This window comes from Sturnira hondurensis, unplaced genomic scaffold (assembly GCF_014824575.4).
Source record: "Sturnira hondurensis isolate 20B ecotype Veracruz unplaced genomic scaffold, ASM1482457v3 Scaffold0006693, whole genome shotgun sequence".
NCBI classification, from domain to species: Eukaryota; Metazoa; Chordata; class Mammalia; order Chiroptera; family Phyllostomidae; genus Sturnira; species Sturnira hondurensis.
This window is the reverse complement of record NW_028079324.1, coordinates 191,678-208,278: the sequence shown is the minus strand read 5'-3', so window position 1 is coordinate 208,278 and position 16,601 is coordinate 191,678. Positions and strand designations below refer to the sequence as shown.

The following is a 16,601-nucleotide window of genomic DNA, read 5'->3' as shown; positions in this document are numbered from 1 at the left end:
AGTCAGGACGGTTAGGGTCCCCTTCCTTTATGGGGGTGATTCTCAAAAAAATCTGTTAGGGAGGATAATTCTGTTTTGTTTTGCTAGTTTTAATTTCCAACCCATAACAGGCTGATACTCTGGTAACATGCAGTAAACATGAATTACTTTAAAAAATTATAAAAAGCCAGACACACAAAATGCAATCCCATACTTTTTATAGATTGTGATAAATGTTTCTAAAGATTTACTTTCCATTTCTGTTCTCGTAATGGAGTGTGTGTGTGTGCTCCAAAACCTTGAGTATTTATTTTTTTTATTTTAATTGTTGTTCAAGTACAGTTTTATGACTTTTACTCCCATCCCAGCCCACTCCCCCAGCCCTCCCCCCTCCCTCCTGTTTCCACCCCCTGCCCTTGTTATTGTCCATGTGTCCTTTATACTTGTTCCTGCAAACCCTTCCCCTTTTCCCCTGAAATTCCCTTCCTTCTCCCCTCTGGTCACTGTCAGCCTGTTCTCAATTTCAGTGTCTTTGGTTGTATGTTTCTTGCTTGTTTGCTTTGTTGTTTAGGTTCCTGTTCAAGGTGAGATCATATGGTGTTTGTCTTTCACCGCCTGGCTTATTTCACTCAGCATAATGCTTTCCAGTTCCATCCATGCTGTCACAAAGGGTAGGGGCTCCTTCTTTCTTTCTTCTGCTTAGAATTCCATTGTGTAAATGTACCATAGTTTTTGGATCCATTCATTTACTGATGGACACCTACAAAAATCTCAGATATTTAATGCAGCAACATTGTCACTGGTATGTCCCCTAGAGCAAGGGCCAAAACCTCGAGTATTTAGAACCCTTGGCTAACAGGTCATTTTGGATAGCCAAGCTAAGGGTGTTTGACCTGTATGTTTGCTTTGCTTCAGTTTCACTTCTTTAAAGCAACAGCACCTTTTCAGAATAACTAGGTTGGATAAATTTATTCTAAGAGTTTTTAACCCACCCTGCTTTCTTCGTAAATAGAGTTTACTGAACATAAATCTGCTTTTTCTGGCAAATGCAAGATCATCATCATTACCATTAATTTTTTTGCTTTGCTTTAAAACTAGGGGATGACTTCAAGGGCTAATAATATACCTGGGGCTTTCGCTGTCCACACCATGTGACCCTGGCGAACTGTGTGCGCCCAAGGCTCCTTTTATGCATTTCTGGTTCCCTGTCAGGTGTCGCATCTTGTTACTCTGTTTAGCCCTCAAGGATAACTTCTTTCCTATTTTGGATATTCTTCCATCTGACCTTTTTAATTCTTGTAAATCCCATCATCTCCTTTTTTTCTTATCCAGCTTATTTGAATTAGGTAAAAATGACAGGTGAGAAGGAACTGATGGCCATATTGTTCATATAGTAATGCTTTCAGAAAAGATTAGAGGTGGTGTGTCCATGCTGAATGTGTTCAGAGAAATTTGGTTACTTAGTTTTATTCTTTACACATCCTTTGGTTTGTAACAAAGAGATGCTTATCTTTGACACAAAATGGGGAGGTTATTCTTTGCTGCGTTCTTTTCGGAAGACACAAAATTCTACATACACAGGCAAAAACTATGTGGATGCTACTATCTGTGATGTTTTAGAAGAGTATCATAACCATTTGTTTGGATAATAAAAGAAAGGTGTAGCCCTAATTCCCAGTATCTCTCTTCTTTATTCTTCTAAAAAAAGTTTTGTAACTTTCTGAGTTCTTGCCCAGTTTTCCTATTATTTATGGACACCATGGATCGTTCTACTTGTCAAATAAGACAGTACATGTTAAATATTTAATATCCTCATATTTGTTCTTTTCTTTATAAACTTTTATTCTCAGTGGCTGCCTAAGAGAAGACCTTTATCCAATTTTTTTAAAAGATTTTATTTATTGATTTATTTATCTTTAGAGGGGAAGGAGAGGGAGAGAAACATCAATGTATGGTTGCCTTTCGTGCGTCCCCTGCTGGGAGTTGGCCTGCAGGGAACCGGCCTGCCACCCAGGCATGTGCCCTGACCGGGAACCAAACCGTGATCCTTTGCTTTGCAGGCCCGTGCTCAATCCACTGAGCTACCCCAGCCAGGGTGACCTTTATCCAATTTAATGTCAGGATGAAGACTCTATTCTACCTATTTCTCCCTAAAGCTCTTCATCCACTTCAATCAGGTTGTACAATTCTTTGTCCCTGCTCATGTACCCAATTTATTCCCACCTTTCAGCCATTTCCATGCTGTTCTTCCCATTTGGAACACGCACGTCCCTCCATCTCCCTCAATCCTATCCATCCTTCAAGGCTCAAAGCAAATCCTTTGACTTCATGAAGTCTATTTCTATCACTTCATTTCCACATGGATTCTCTTATAATAAAAATCCTTACATTAGCTATTACTTATTAAAGTCCTGTTGTGTTCTAGATGCTGTTCAAAGTATTTTATGAGAATTATTCCATGTAATATTCAAAACAACCCAGCAGGTAGGTATTATTATTATTTAATATGCAGGGAAGCCAGAGAGATTAAAGAGTTTTTAAACTTATGCAGCTAATAAGGGAAAGAGAAGGGGGAGACGCAAACCATGTCTACTTAACTATACTTGCCCATTACTTTTCCCTGGGAAAGGGGACTTATGACAAAAATGGGCCTAGACTTAGAAAAGAAGGAAATGTGAGGTTTGACAAAGCTCTGCAGGAAACAGTATACCCCCTACTCCTAAAACAGCTACACTGCGACCCTATTACTGCCTCATATCTGAACATTCTTGATATTCACAGCCAGCTGGAATTGGCTGTATAACTATAAAGAACTTTAAGCCCTGGCCAGGTAGCTCAGTCAGTTGGAGCATTGTCCTGATACACCTGAGATTGCAGGTTTGATCCCTGGTCAGGGCACATACAGTAATCAACCGATGAATGTGTAAATGGTAGCACAACAAATTGCTCTCTCTCCCACTCTCTTAAAAAAGAAAGAACTTTTGGCTATATGTTTCTTTGGGGAGGAAGGACTATATAGCATTTTCCTATTTGCACCTATTTTCTCAATTATTTTATGTTCTGTCGTGTTGTATTGTAGCTATCTCCATGCACTGCTTCAGATGTCTAACAGTCTCCATATTTTTAAAAAACCATGAAATGACTCTGTGAACAGTGCAAATGTTATTCTGCACTGTCTATTGGCAGCACTACTTCTGCAGAAATTTAGGCAGGAATAATATTACTAAGAAAAATTAGTAGGAAAACCATTGAAATTAATAGGAAACAACTCAGAGGTAGTAACCCAGTGGTAGGAATGTAGTCCCTGGAATCCAACAGCCTGGGGTCTACAGCTGGCCACGTGCTTTATTAGCTGTGTGGCCTTGGGCATTTTTACTTGACCTCTCTGTAATTTCCTTCTCTTGTATGTGAAATGAAAACAATACTAATGCCTATTCCTTGAGGGTTACTGAGAGGATTCAGTGAACTCCTGTGCATACAGTGCTTTGGACAGCCCCTGACGTATAGCGTTATATTCGCTACTGCTATTGCTTCTGCTGTAATGTAACTGATACCTTTTTGTCCTAGTCATTTGTGATTGCTCTTTCTAAAGAACACAAGCACAAAAAGAAGAGAAAAATTAGATAACACACAGCGGACACAGTGACTAAGCTTGGATGATCTTTTCCAGTTTGGTCCAAAGTGAAATAACGCTACTACCAACATGAGAAATGACCACACATGTACAGAATTTATATAAAAGTTTCTTTCAGCCCAACTGATGACATATGCCAGGGAGCAAGATCTCAAATGCTCCAGAGAATAAAAGCTTGCAGGGTTTTTTTGTTTTGTTTTGTCTTTTTTAATGCATGTGAGATTAGAGGTGGGGAGGTAAGGAAGATTACTGAAAGAGGCAGAAAGCAAGCCAGGGATCGAGTTACAAGATAGCTACTGAGATTATGTGCTCTCTTGAGGGTGGTCCACTTTAGAAAGAGGGGTACTCATTACTAGAAGGAGGGGTCTGCAAAAAGGCAATTCAAAGGTGTGTTAACCTAGATACACGGAAACAATGGGCAGTGCTTGCCTAAGGCCAAGATACTCTTTTAGTAAAGAAGTTCCTTGCCTGGGGCGTTACTACCCACCATGACCTACCCAGTTGGGAAGCTATGATCAGCTCACCCTGTGAGGTCACGTTCCACAGAGCCTGTTTTCTCATCCACACCCCTTCCAAATACCTGCAAAAATTACTTCTTGTCCAGAATGACTATCTTCTGAGAATGCCACTTGATTCTCAGCCAATGCCCTGCTTTTCTGTGGCCCCTGAGTCTAAGGTTCATCTTCAGGAACATGCCGCCAGAGCCGTTTTGTGCAAATGTGTTTTCCTTCCAACCTGCTCTGTGGATGTCTCCTCCCCAGCCAGGGGTCATGCTGCATGCTTGTCCTGAAAAATCTCCACCCACGTATGCCAGCCTCTGGAAAAAAGCCTTTCGTTCCTCATTGATACTTGTCTCCAGGTTAACGCAATCTGCCTTAGTCCTTCCTGCGGCTTGACAGATTGCCTACCAGCCTGCCATCCCAAAGGAACGTGGCCGCACTCCCGTTTATGCTGATGTGTTAAGTCATTACTTAGCGTAATGTTCACATGGCTTTACAGACAAAGGAATAAATTAGCGATGGGAGAGCTTCTGTTTCTGGCAGCAGGGGTATTTTGTAATAAGGAGACCTTTTCAATGCAAGCAATTTTTGCTCACAGGTGGTCCCGGATGGCCAACTTCCAAATGAAAAGTGGAAAAGAAAAAAAAAAGGATAGTCAGGATTCCCTGCTTCATTCAGAATTAATCAATCCATCAAAACTTTGATTCAAATTTTTAATCAAAATCTGTAATGCTGACTTTCTCTGTGCTTTTCCTTCAACAATGTGTCGGTGTCCCCTTGTTGTTAGTAGCCTTGTTCAGCTTCGGTGACTGCTACCTATAAGAACCAATGCTTACAGCAAATGGGGTGGTAGAGATAGCGTTAACGGGTGGCAGAGGCAGTGTTAAGACCTTCTAGGGTCACAAGGACCAAACCCATTGCCCAGTCCAATATAGGTGACTTCAGGCAAGTCAGCTGAACATCTCTGAGCCTCAGTGCTCTCATCTGTAAAACTGAGAAAACTACGTACTTCACAAGGCCAGGAGGAAGAATAAAGAAAGTGGTGTGTTCGGAAATGCTTTGCAAACTGCAAAGCCCTTTACTGTATGTGCCTGAAGCATTTGTTGCTGTAAACCACCCTTGTGGCTTAGAGAAGTCATGCTGAGTTCATCATAAAATCGCCTCAGAGTTTACTGAATGCCACTGCCAAGACTTGACTTGAGACACTTCTAAATTTTCAAGCGAAGTTTTTATACTAATATCTATGAGGTTTGGCAGGCAATTCTCATCGATAGCTCATAATATGAATCAGTTCGATAAAACATGCACACTACATTTTAGGAAAAGTAAAGACAGAGCTGTCTCCTGCATTCCTCTTATATCCTCCACCGCACTAAGATAAGGTATAATTGGTCCTCAGTAAAGACTGCTTTATCGATTTTAGATTCATTTAGTTTTGAGGATGCACGCAACAAAGAAATTTATATGCAGTGTAATGTCAATGGCAGAGAGGAAAGTTAGCAAACGGATGAGTCCACATCCTGTTTATGCTTGGGCAGAGCTCTTATATATTCAACAAGGCGCTGGTGACCTCATGATGTCTATAACCTTCAGGAGCTGTCTCTGGAAGGTGGGCCTCTGCTATAAAAGCAGGCTATGAAAGTTTAAATGCACTATTACGTATATGCATGTTAGTATAAAGAGCTGATTGTGTTAGTCCAACTGTCTTATTTTCTTGAACAACCAAAGGTGTGCTTTTCATGCTCTGAGTGTGTCCTCTGAGGCGAGGTCTGAAGCAGAGTACAAATCAAACACAACAAGCTGGAAAGGAAAGTCAAAGAAGGTGGTGAATTCATGATCTGGATAACTTGGATCTTCTTGGTTTTTGAGTCCTGAGTTATTCAGATACATTGACCTCCCTTTTTTGCTGAAGAAGGAGCAACTTCAGCAGGGTGTGTTTTCCCATGGAGGTGCATAAACATAAACATGGATGTCTATTTGATTAAACTCCTATTTCCTCCAAAAGCCCAATACTAGTTTTCCACCGCACTGGCTAGTTTCAGAATCAGGTTATTCCCTTCCAGAACACAGATTTTGATGGAATAAAGATAGATGCTGCGCGAGCTGTTTCAGTATTTTCCCTTCTTTCGAATTCGGATGTGGCTCTATCCATATTCCCCCTCCCCTCTTCCGGTCAAAGAAAATGGGACGGAATTCTCCTTAGAGCCCACTTAGAGCCGCACAGCGTGTGGATACTTTGGCTGCCAAACGCAGTGACGGGAGACCTTCATTGTCCATCTACCTTCCTTCTGCACCATTCAGAATTCTGCATCTAAGAAGCTCTGGCTCAAAACACAGGCCAATGCTTCAGAATTTCTAACACGTTATTGCAGCCAACCCCCTCCCCGCAACCCCTTATTTTAGAAAAGTAATTTAATTCAATTTTAGAAAGAGAAGGAAAAAAAAACTTTTCTAGTTACACAGGTCAATCCAATTGTTCAGGGCTTCCGAATGAATTTTTAAACTTGTTGAACAGAAGCATACAAATCTCCCAAAGCAAGGCAGATAATATACAAAGCCTTCATTCATTGTGTAGGCAGAAAGGAATGCCGGTACCGAGCAGCTCTCTAAGGAATGTTCTTTTGGCTTTGAGCGTTCTGCTGGGAACAAGGAGGGAAACACATATATAAAATGAATTTATAATGTCTCTGGCTTCTAATGGCAAAATGATAAGAAAAGTTGGCTGTTTCATATAAACTGTCAGCCGCATATTCCAGGCCTCCTCTCTTTGAGGTCCCTCCCACATCCACAGGCCTGGCTACCGTTTAGCAGGGAGTACAAAGTGGCTGTTTATTATTATTGACTGGTGAGGCCTGTGCTCCAAAATTCATCCTGTCAACAGAATGTAAGCAAAGTTGGCATTTTAAAGCAGGGCTCTTTCAGTCGCTGGGTTCTCGAAGGATTGCTATGCAACAGGATCAGTGCTGTAGTCCCCGGCTCAAGCTGAAAATGTTACACAGGAAGACATACCATGTAAAGGTCAGATTCTTGTACTATGATAATTGTCTTGATCTGTGTCTATACAAATGAACTTGAATGCGTGTCTCATCCTAACTCCTGTCAAGGTTCTATGGGCTTTCCACCTGTCAAGCCTAAAAATACGGTGGCAATGCAAGTAGGAGATCTTACTAATGAATGTAGGATGCCGTCATAAATGTAGGATGCTGTAGCACCAAGGTGAACTGGATGTGTACTGCCAAGAAGATGCTCTTCTACGCTGGACTCCTGTTAGTGTGCCGGTGCTACGGACTGAGTACAGCTTTGTTTCTTAGTCTCTCCATGCTTCTAGAGTCAGAGTCAGCTCTGCAGAGCGCTCTGCGCATGGGAAATAGGGCTTGACCCACAGCGTAATGAAGTGCTTGGCATTGGGGTCCACTTTATCATGGGATTTTATTTCGTATCACTTCCATGCAACAGTATGTTCTGTTCATGGACCAGGAAATACAAATTATGAAATGTATAAAGTCATAAATTATTATGTTTCCATTCAGAATGTCAAGGAATACATGCATTAGACCTAATCAGGTGCCCCTTTTCAATCTACATAATAACGTGGAGAGAGAACGTGCCAAGGAAAATGAGGAGGAAAATGAGCCATCTTTTTGTCAGTCGGCTCAGTTGAAATGTTTCTGGCACTAATAGTTAATGTTTTTTTGTACAGTTCTCCATATTTATATGTGTAGCTGGCCTCTTCTGTTTGTTTAATTCTGCATGTGTTTTTCTCCCTGCTGCCCCACAGGGCCTCCAAGGGGAAATCGAAGCTCACACCGATATCTATCACAACCTGGATGAAAACGGCCAAAAAATCCTGAGATCCCTGGAAGGTTCTGATGACGCAGTCCTCTTACAAAGACGTTTGGATAACATGAACTTCAAGTGGAGTGAGCTGCGGAAAAAGTCTCTCAACATTAGGTAGGAGAAGATCAGGGGCAAAAAAAAAAAAATTAAAAAGCCAGAAATGAATTAAAATGGCAAACTTTCTCTCATTTTCCTAGCACAAGTAGCTAATATCTCATATGTTTATGTAAATCGCCCAGTTTCGGAATGATTCATTTTATTCTGAATAAATGAGTCATTTATTTGCTCAGTATGGAGATGATACTTGAGGGTTCAGGTTAGATTAAAGTGGTGGTATTTGATAACCACGGGAGAGATGCATGTTAAGACATTGGAGTGAATTTCAATGAGAAATACAGCTATTCTAATTTCATAGAGTTCTTTTTTGGTTTATCACAGGTTTTGCAAAAAGTGATAAAATTTGTCGGTTTGTTTACATGGAATTCTTTCTTAGGCATCACTCTAAATGCATAATAGAGGACACTCCTTTATTTTTCAATTACAGTTTACATTTAATATTACACCGTGTGAGTTTGAGATACACAACACAGTGCTTAGAAAATCATCCAACACCATTTATTAAAAGCACAATTCTTTTCCCACTGTACTACAACGTCTTTAGTCACCTCACCTAATTCCCCCAAGTCGTCTGATCTCTTGACAAAGATGGTAATGCCCACCAAATATTCCACGTGCTGTCTTTCACCTCTTTCCCTCCTTGAAGTTCCGGCCGAGAGATTTGATTAGTCCTGTTAAACAGGGTATGAGCAGATTTGTCACTTCCGGGCCAAAGCAGGAAAGAGGAAATGTAAATGTTCTGTGCACTCTCTTCACCTAGAAGGAGGCGGGTTTTAAAATACCATAATGCATTCTAATGAACGGTTTAGAGGAGACCTCCCCACAGCTGAGGAGAGATTAGAGCAACTTCCTGTCCTTTACCTCCTCTCAGATTTTGTTAGCACACCCTCTACAGACTGAGCCTTTAGCTGGTCTGTATGCACCTATTTTGTACTCTGCCCCTTCCTGCCTATCCATCAGGTTCCTCCTGAGTAGCTAACGGCTGTATTCCAGCAGTGCTGTAAGGAGGGCAGAGGGGCAGTCTTGCTGTACTCGTTTCACAGTAGTTCAGTGTTGCGGCCAGAGAACAGAAATAGTAGGTGAAACGCCCCCCCACCCATCACCTAAATGACAGGAAGTACAGGGAGTGAATGACAGGAAGTACAGGGAGTGGAGAACAGGCTTTTCCAATTCACATCTTTTTATTAAAATATTCCCTGCTTCCTTCTGTAGCTAGCGGAGGGGTGGCCGGGGAGGGAGGTAGAAGAGGACTTCATAGTAATTACTAAGGAGCACAGAAACAAAGGGAGTATGCACTACCTCTAGGCGGTAAGATTACAGAAGGGACTTCTTTACTTCTTCTTTATGGTTCTAAATTGGCCAACTATTGACATATGGAATGTTTACTTCCACGATGAGGAAAAATAAAACTGAAATGTATGAGTTCCACAGCCCTCATAAAAATCTGCATTTCGTGTGAAATGAGAATAGCAATAATACTAGGGACTAAACTATGGTCCATCTCATACCATGCCGTGCCGTGGGCTCCTTATATTTCTTGACCCATTTAATGCTCTCAGCAGCCCTAAAAGGTTGATTCCATTAGTATCCTCTGTTTACATTTGGAGAAAGTCAGGCATGGAGAAGCTAGGTAACTTTTCCAGGGTCGTTTAGTAAGTGGCAGCTCCAAGATCAGAACACGGGGAGTCTGGCTTCAGAGCCTGGGCTTTTGCAGCCATCATAGTACGCCGTGGAGCATAAGGAAAGAAGGCAAAGATAAGACTCGCCTATCTCTCACACATAAGTACCTACTAAGTGAAGGGAGGAAATAGAGAAGCCGTTTCCAGCAGCAGAAGAGGATTTCCTTTTCTTTCTTCATAAGATCTTCCCCACCCAACTTTGCCCCCCAGCTTCCAAGACATTTGCTTGCATCTCCCTCTTTGGTCCCTGAATTCAGTATCGGTGCGTTGGCGACGCGTTGGGGGCCACAGTGGGTAATGGCATTTTCAAACGTAGGGAGACTCTGCTCTCTTTCTACAGCTTAAACGCTAGGAGAAGTTAGTATGGGTGATGACAAAGGCCGCTTTTGTGACATCTGCCATGAGAAAGGAGTGAAACTTGTGAGATGGAGAAGAGCCTGGCACGTAAAGTAAAGAAGAGAAAGTTATTCTTCTTTGCAGGCCCGAAAAAGAAAGGTGCTGTAACTCTGCTGCACATCACTCAGTGTCTCTTCTCTCCTTCACGTGAACTTGATGAAATAAGAGGAGACTTGAAAGTGGCAAACAGCATGTCAGCCAGAAGAGGGGCTCTTCATTCTCAGTTGATTTCCCATATGCCTGCTACCGCCGTTTAATTCTTACTGTCATTAATCAAGGAGAAAACAGTTCCCTCTGCTTATCGAAGGGGCTGAGAATACTGGAATTTAAATATTCACATCAATGGTTTGGGCTTTTTAATATGCCTCTCTAATAATGCAGGATGTGTTATAAATGATCATTTCTAAAAAGCAAAGAAACAATTCTTCACATCCCAGCAATTCAGTTTATCTCCTGACACTTGGCTGAGATAGGGACATCCGTCAGTCAGTCCATACAGAATGGCAGGGTACATTTGAGAGAAGCACGACACAGGGAGTAGTTTGGGATGGTTATGAAACAGAACAGATAACGCCGGAAGAGTCAGGGCCAGAACATTGATGGCACAAGCTTGCCTGGCAAATCTAGTCCGTTTCTCCATGGGCATTATTTTTTTAGTGAAAAGTCACCACAATTGAAAGATAGGCCTAGCCCTGGCTGGGTAGCTAAGTTGGCTGGCATCACCCTGGTACATCAAGGTTCTGGGTTTGATTCCCGGTCAGGAAACTTGCAGGAGTCAACCAATGAATGCATAAATACGTGAAAGAACAAGTCTATCTCTCTCTCTCTCTCTCTCTCTCTGTCTTTATCTCTCTCTCTCTCTCTCTCTCTCTTTCCCTCCAACTCTCTAAAATGAATAAATTTTTAAAAATTTTAAAATAGTTCCAAAGATGCCCTGGAAAAACAGCCCTTTGTTTACCCAAACTATAACATAGTATAACACAGGTGTCCATTTCAATGAAAAAATAACTGGAGTTAGGATCCAAACGATTTTGAAGTTTTCCCTTGAGTTCCACCAGCTCGTGAAACGTAGCCCCGTGCTTCCAGATCCGAGTCCTTACTAAGTTCTTTCACCCCCATTCATCTTCCTTCCACCCTATGTCTTTTCTTGTCCTGTGATTACAATTCATATTCAGGTCCTCATCGTGTCATCCCATATTGGTAGAGCTGTCTCTGTTCTTTTACATATTAAAACCACCCATAACTCATCTGCAAAAGTGATCTTCCTTGGATATTGTCTCTATCATATCATCCCTTTGGTCAAGAACTTCACTCCTGGCGGGACCCGTATTTCAGGCGTTCCTTCATTCATCTGTTCATTCAACAAATATGTACTGAGCATTTACTATGCATTAGGCACCCTTCTAGGCACTAAGGATACAACAGTGAACAAAACAGACAGAAGAAAATCACTGCCCTCACGACGTTTACAGTCACTCACTAGAATCTAGAGGACCCTTCACTCTCTACCAGCTATGCCTAAGCAGGCCCTGCCAACCGCCATCCCTTTCCTGTTCTTCCCACGTCTCCCAGTTCCTCCCTCACCAAACAGCGATCTAGTTACTCTCCAGTAGACTCTGCTTTCTTACCCTCTGCCTGCTCCCCAATACTTTTCTCACACTCCCATATGAGTATGTACCTTTGCTGATCCTCACCCTTGGAATACCATCTCTCCTCTCATTCTGAAACAATTTTTTAAAGATTTTATTTATTTCTTATCTTTTAGAGATGGGGAAGGGTGGGGGAGAGAGAGGGAGAGAAACATCATTGTGTGAGAGAGAGATATCAAGCAGTTGCCTCTCCCATACCGCCATCCGGGGACCTGGCCCACAACCCAGGCATGTGCCCTGACTGGGAATCAAACCAGCAACCTTTCGTTTTGCAGGCTGGCACTCAGTCCACTGAAGCCACACCAGCCAGGGCTCATTCTCCAAACTGTGGCTCAAATGTTTTCCTCTCTGACACTTCCTTCATCAGGTCTTCCCTGCACTATTCTCATTTACACATGATGGCAAATCCCTTTACGTATTCATGAGTTGTTTCATTGGGCTATACTGGCTGCCTCCAGCTAAAAAGATAAACCCCCAAATTCCAAGCTTTAAATGAGTCAGGGAGGCAGAGCAGAAAGAGTCCTGGGCCAGCAGTTGGGTGATCTAATTTCTCTTCTGGCTCTGTTACTATCTACAATACCTAGTGAATAATCTTGAGCTCAAGGTTCAGACTTCAATTTTCTCCCTCACTGAGATGAGGATGTTCAGCCAGAAACGGGGGTGGTCTATTCAACTTCCCTTGCCATTCTTCAACGCTGTTACTTGGAATTCTGCAATCCCTCTTTATGAACCTAAGCTTATTCTTGAACTTGTCTACCTTGTTTTTTCACATTTAAATGGAGCTGATTAGTTTCAAAGACTCAGTATAAGGACAAGCAAATAAGATATCTTTGAGGGGGAAAATACTTTAATTGAAATTGTATAGCACTATCTTATCATTTAGTTCAGGGGCCGCACATGCCATCTGTTCTACATGTATTTTGTCCACGCGTATAATGCGGAAGAGGTATCATTGGAAGAATACTCAGTGAGAGTTGATAGCCCACAAACCAAAGGAAATGCTAACTGATGCAAGTGGGAGAAACACAGAGTGAAAAGTTCATACTTAAATGTATACAGACAAGCATGGGTGCATACACACATGTGTACACACACATATACATACATAGGTTTCGATGGCATTATCTAACACATGGATGGTGATCTGTCCAAGAAAGTGATCCTCATTCTCAACTGTTCTATATCTGCTAAGCTTAGATTTTCATTTTGGAAATATTAAGAATGTGAGAAGTGGGCAGTGCATTGTTTACATAGGAAATATGTATCAAGATGTCACTTTCATCGACTGATGCACTATACTTTCCAGATTATTGTTTATGCTGTGAACTCTGCAAATTGCCTATGTGGTCATTTCAGCCAAATAAACATTCTGTGAGATTTTTATACTTCGGAAAAAATTTGTACGTGTTGTGTACCAATAATAACTTCTGTGAAATTTTGAGCATTAATTTGAGAGGCTAGAACACCAACATTATATAGTCTGCAGCAGCAATAAATCTCCAAGGCACTGTGGGACTGCTTGGTGTTAGAAGTTGAAGTAGTTAGAAGTTTTTCTATAATGGAGAACAAAGAAAGAGCAAAAGGGAGCAGAGTCTTTCAACCTTTGAGAGGGAGATGCAACTTGGACATTGAATCTCTCTGACCTTTCTCTTATTCGCGGAATGTTGATTATGTTTGAAAGTTGAAGTTCATGGCCCATCCGGAAAAAAACAAAACAAAACCTGTTTACTTGTCTTTGAGCTTCACTTCCTCTCTTTATTTAAAGTCCCATCGCTCCCATTGTATTTTTGTGGTTCCTTATTATTTCTGCATCCTGACTTTTTCTCTCTCTGTATGCTAAAGTGCCATCTTATTACACAAGGATGCCAAAGATATACAGGGTGGCATCGTTAGTTTTATAAAAGAAGTCAAAGTGAAAAATGAATTCAATATAACACATTTTGCTTTAAGAATACATGGCTTGCAGAGTAAAGTTTTATTAAGCATTTCAAACTAGGCATCAACTAAATCACACTGGAAATGTCTGAGGCTAGAGAAATGACATTCACTTTCGGAGCCCCTATAATTCTTCGAGCCCTGCCAGTAAAGGGTTCCTTAAAGACCAAGCAGTATAATCCCATCACACCTGAAGGTTCTACATTTTACCTAAGCCTTACAAATCGTAGAAACTATCTGCTTATTAAAGATCAGCACTTGCCTGTTAAAAGCTAGAAGCCCCTGAGCTCTTGTCGTCACTAATAAAGATGAATAGAAAATGAATAGAAGTTAAGTGCCTCTTCAAGCCTCCTCTGTTATTTTCTGTTAAGTAGACAGGGGTAAGTGCATCTGGCAATTAGTAGAAAGCCTTTCGCTCAGGGATTCAAAACATTTGATTAAAAATCACGGAGGTTAAGGATTTTGTCATTTCAGAAAATGTGTTTCATTTCTATTTCCTGTGACTTTTAGAGAGAAGGGAAGGCAGGGAGAGAAACATAAAAACGCCTATGTGCCAACTGGGGACCCAACCCATAACCTAGACATGTGCTCTGACAGGGAGTCGAACCTACAACCTTTCAGTCTGTAGGAAATCGGCTAACCAACTGAGCCACTTTAGTCAGGGCTATTTTCTGTGTCTTAAAGTGACAGCTCAACCTGTGTGGCTCAGAAGCGGTCTGAATGCCTTTGAATCTCAGTTTCCACATTTGCAAAACAAGGGGATTGACCAACAACCTCTCAGGTTCCTTCCAGCCCCTAACAGCCTATGATAAAATGAGGGAAAGGGAGTGTGGGGCGGGGGAGTCATTACAAATAGAAACATTTTCAGGAGGAGATATTCCAAATACAAACATAGATTAATTATTTGGAAATAGTTGGCATACAATCTTGAAAATAGAAATAGCAATAGGTCAGCGGCTTCCGAGAAACACATTGGAAACGTATCTTGAAAACCCTTCATAAGCTTAACATGAGCAAAGAAAAGGTTTTCTGAGCGCATAGCATTTTGTTACATTTGGAGCTCCTTCAAAATCATGTCGTTCAAGCCCTGGCTGGTGTAGCTCAGTGCATTGAGCATGGGCCTGCGAACCACATGATCACTGTTCGATTCCTAGTCAGGGCACATGCCTGGGTTGCAGGCCATTTCCCAGCAGGGGACGCACGAGAGGCAACCATACATTGATATTTCTCTCCTTCTCTCCTTCTCTCCTTCCCTTCCCCTCTAAAGATAAATAAATAAAATAAAATAAAATTTAAAAAAATCATGTTGTTTGCATATACCACCCTTGACCTGTGAAGACCAACTAATAACAGGGCACATAGGAAATGCTTTCAGACATTCTTTCTCAAAGAATGTTTTGGAGCCCACCTGCTGAAAGTGGAACCTAGGCGTGTTTGCTTTAAACTTTACAAGCTCCTCAAATGTTTCCACGCACTCTACTGGTTGAGAGCCACAGCTTCAGTCTGGGTATCTTTGCAAATGTTGCTTTAAGTCAGGAGCCGTTATCAGACTGCCTTTCTCCTCTCCGACCCTTTAACCTCGGTTCTTTATGAGCCCTTTGCTTAAGTTTTTGTCTTCATATCACACTTGCCTTTCACTCTCATGCTTTGGCAAAGAAAAGAATGAAATGGTCATTTGATAATGAGGTTAAAGTAATCAGACCTTCTGAAATGTTAGCTAACTCCCATACCTTATGGACGCATAAGGTCCCCTCACCCAGACACGTGAGAGCTTTTTGTCACACATGGTCCCAGGTCCTTCTGCTCCTCTGTTAACTCCCTTGACTGCCCCGTGTCCCTGGCTCCTAACAGCCTCCCTGTCTCATGCTTTGGAGTTTCTCTTAGGTGCTTTAGAGCTAATTCTGGGTGTCAGAGCTAGTTTTCTTTGGTTGGTTGGTTGGTTGGTTGGTTGGTTGGTTTCCCTGGAGTTTAGGGGTTTCACTGACCTGCCCGTAATGAGCCAGCACCGTTTAACCTGGAACGGGGCTGTGGCGCTGCCTGATGTAAGCGAAGGAACAGCTGGAGGCCTCCCCATAGGTGGCCTGCTCTTCTGTGCGTCCGTTGTCCCCTGGGCCCGTCCCACAGCGGCATTTAATGTCCTCTCCCTGAGAGGGGGAGGCCAAGCATCAGGCATCTTTCTAGTCTCCCCTCCCTTCCAGTCTCTCTACTCCCAATGCTTCCTTGGAGCTTAGAGACACTCAATAAACATTTATTTAACCCGTGTCTCTTTCCCCATTTGCTGCTTTTCCATGTCTAGACTATGCCTCACTCTCCCTATCTTTCAAAATGTCCTGCTTGACAGCTTTGTTCACCATCTAGGGGACCAAGCTGCCAATTTCAGACACCCCAGGGAATGCCTGTAACCACTAGTCATTATATGGTATTAAACAGCTAAAATCTTGCATGGGGAATTCCCACGTAGGCTCATCATGGAAAAGTGAAAACTGAAAGAGGAGGAGGGAACAGAAACATAAAAGAGCTGCCCTCCGTACTATATGCAATCTGCACTATTATGTTTAGGGAACGGTATTTGGGGCATTTCATGATTTATTTATGAGATAATAAATGCCTGTAGAGTCTTGAACAATTGAATTTCTCTGATGGAAATGCCTATATTTTTTTCTGAATATACAGGGTCCATCAAAAATAACGCCCCTTTTTATTACAAAATCATAAGCATGTCATTCTGTAACATAATAATATCACACTCAAGTACACCGTGTGACATTTTAGGTGAAATGTTTAAATTAAAACTATAAATGATTACACCCATATTATGACCCTACCAACCACACTCAAGCAGGCCTTACTTCTGCTGGACCCTGCAATGTTTATA

At 41.8% G+C, this 16,601-nt stretch overlaps 1 protein-coding gene across 1 annotated transcript in view; it reads left to right on the top strand.

The window, feature by feature from the left end:
• The window catches only part of DMD (dystrophin), a 1,607,686-nt gene that overhangs the window by 1,437,002 nt on the left and 154,083 nt on the right, over window positions 1–16,601 (top strand). Inside the window, exon 56 of the mRNA XM_037050278.1 lies at window positions 7,892–8,064. Within this exon, the coding sequence (XP_036906173.1) occupies window positions 7,892–8,064 (173 nt within the window). The remainder of the gene's footprint in view (window positions 1–7,891; window positions 8,065–16,601) is intronic.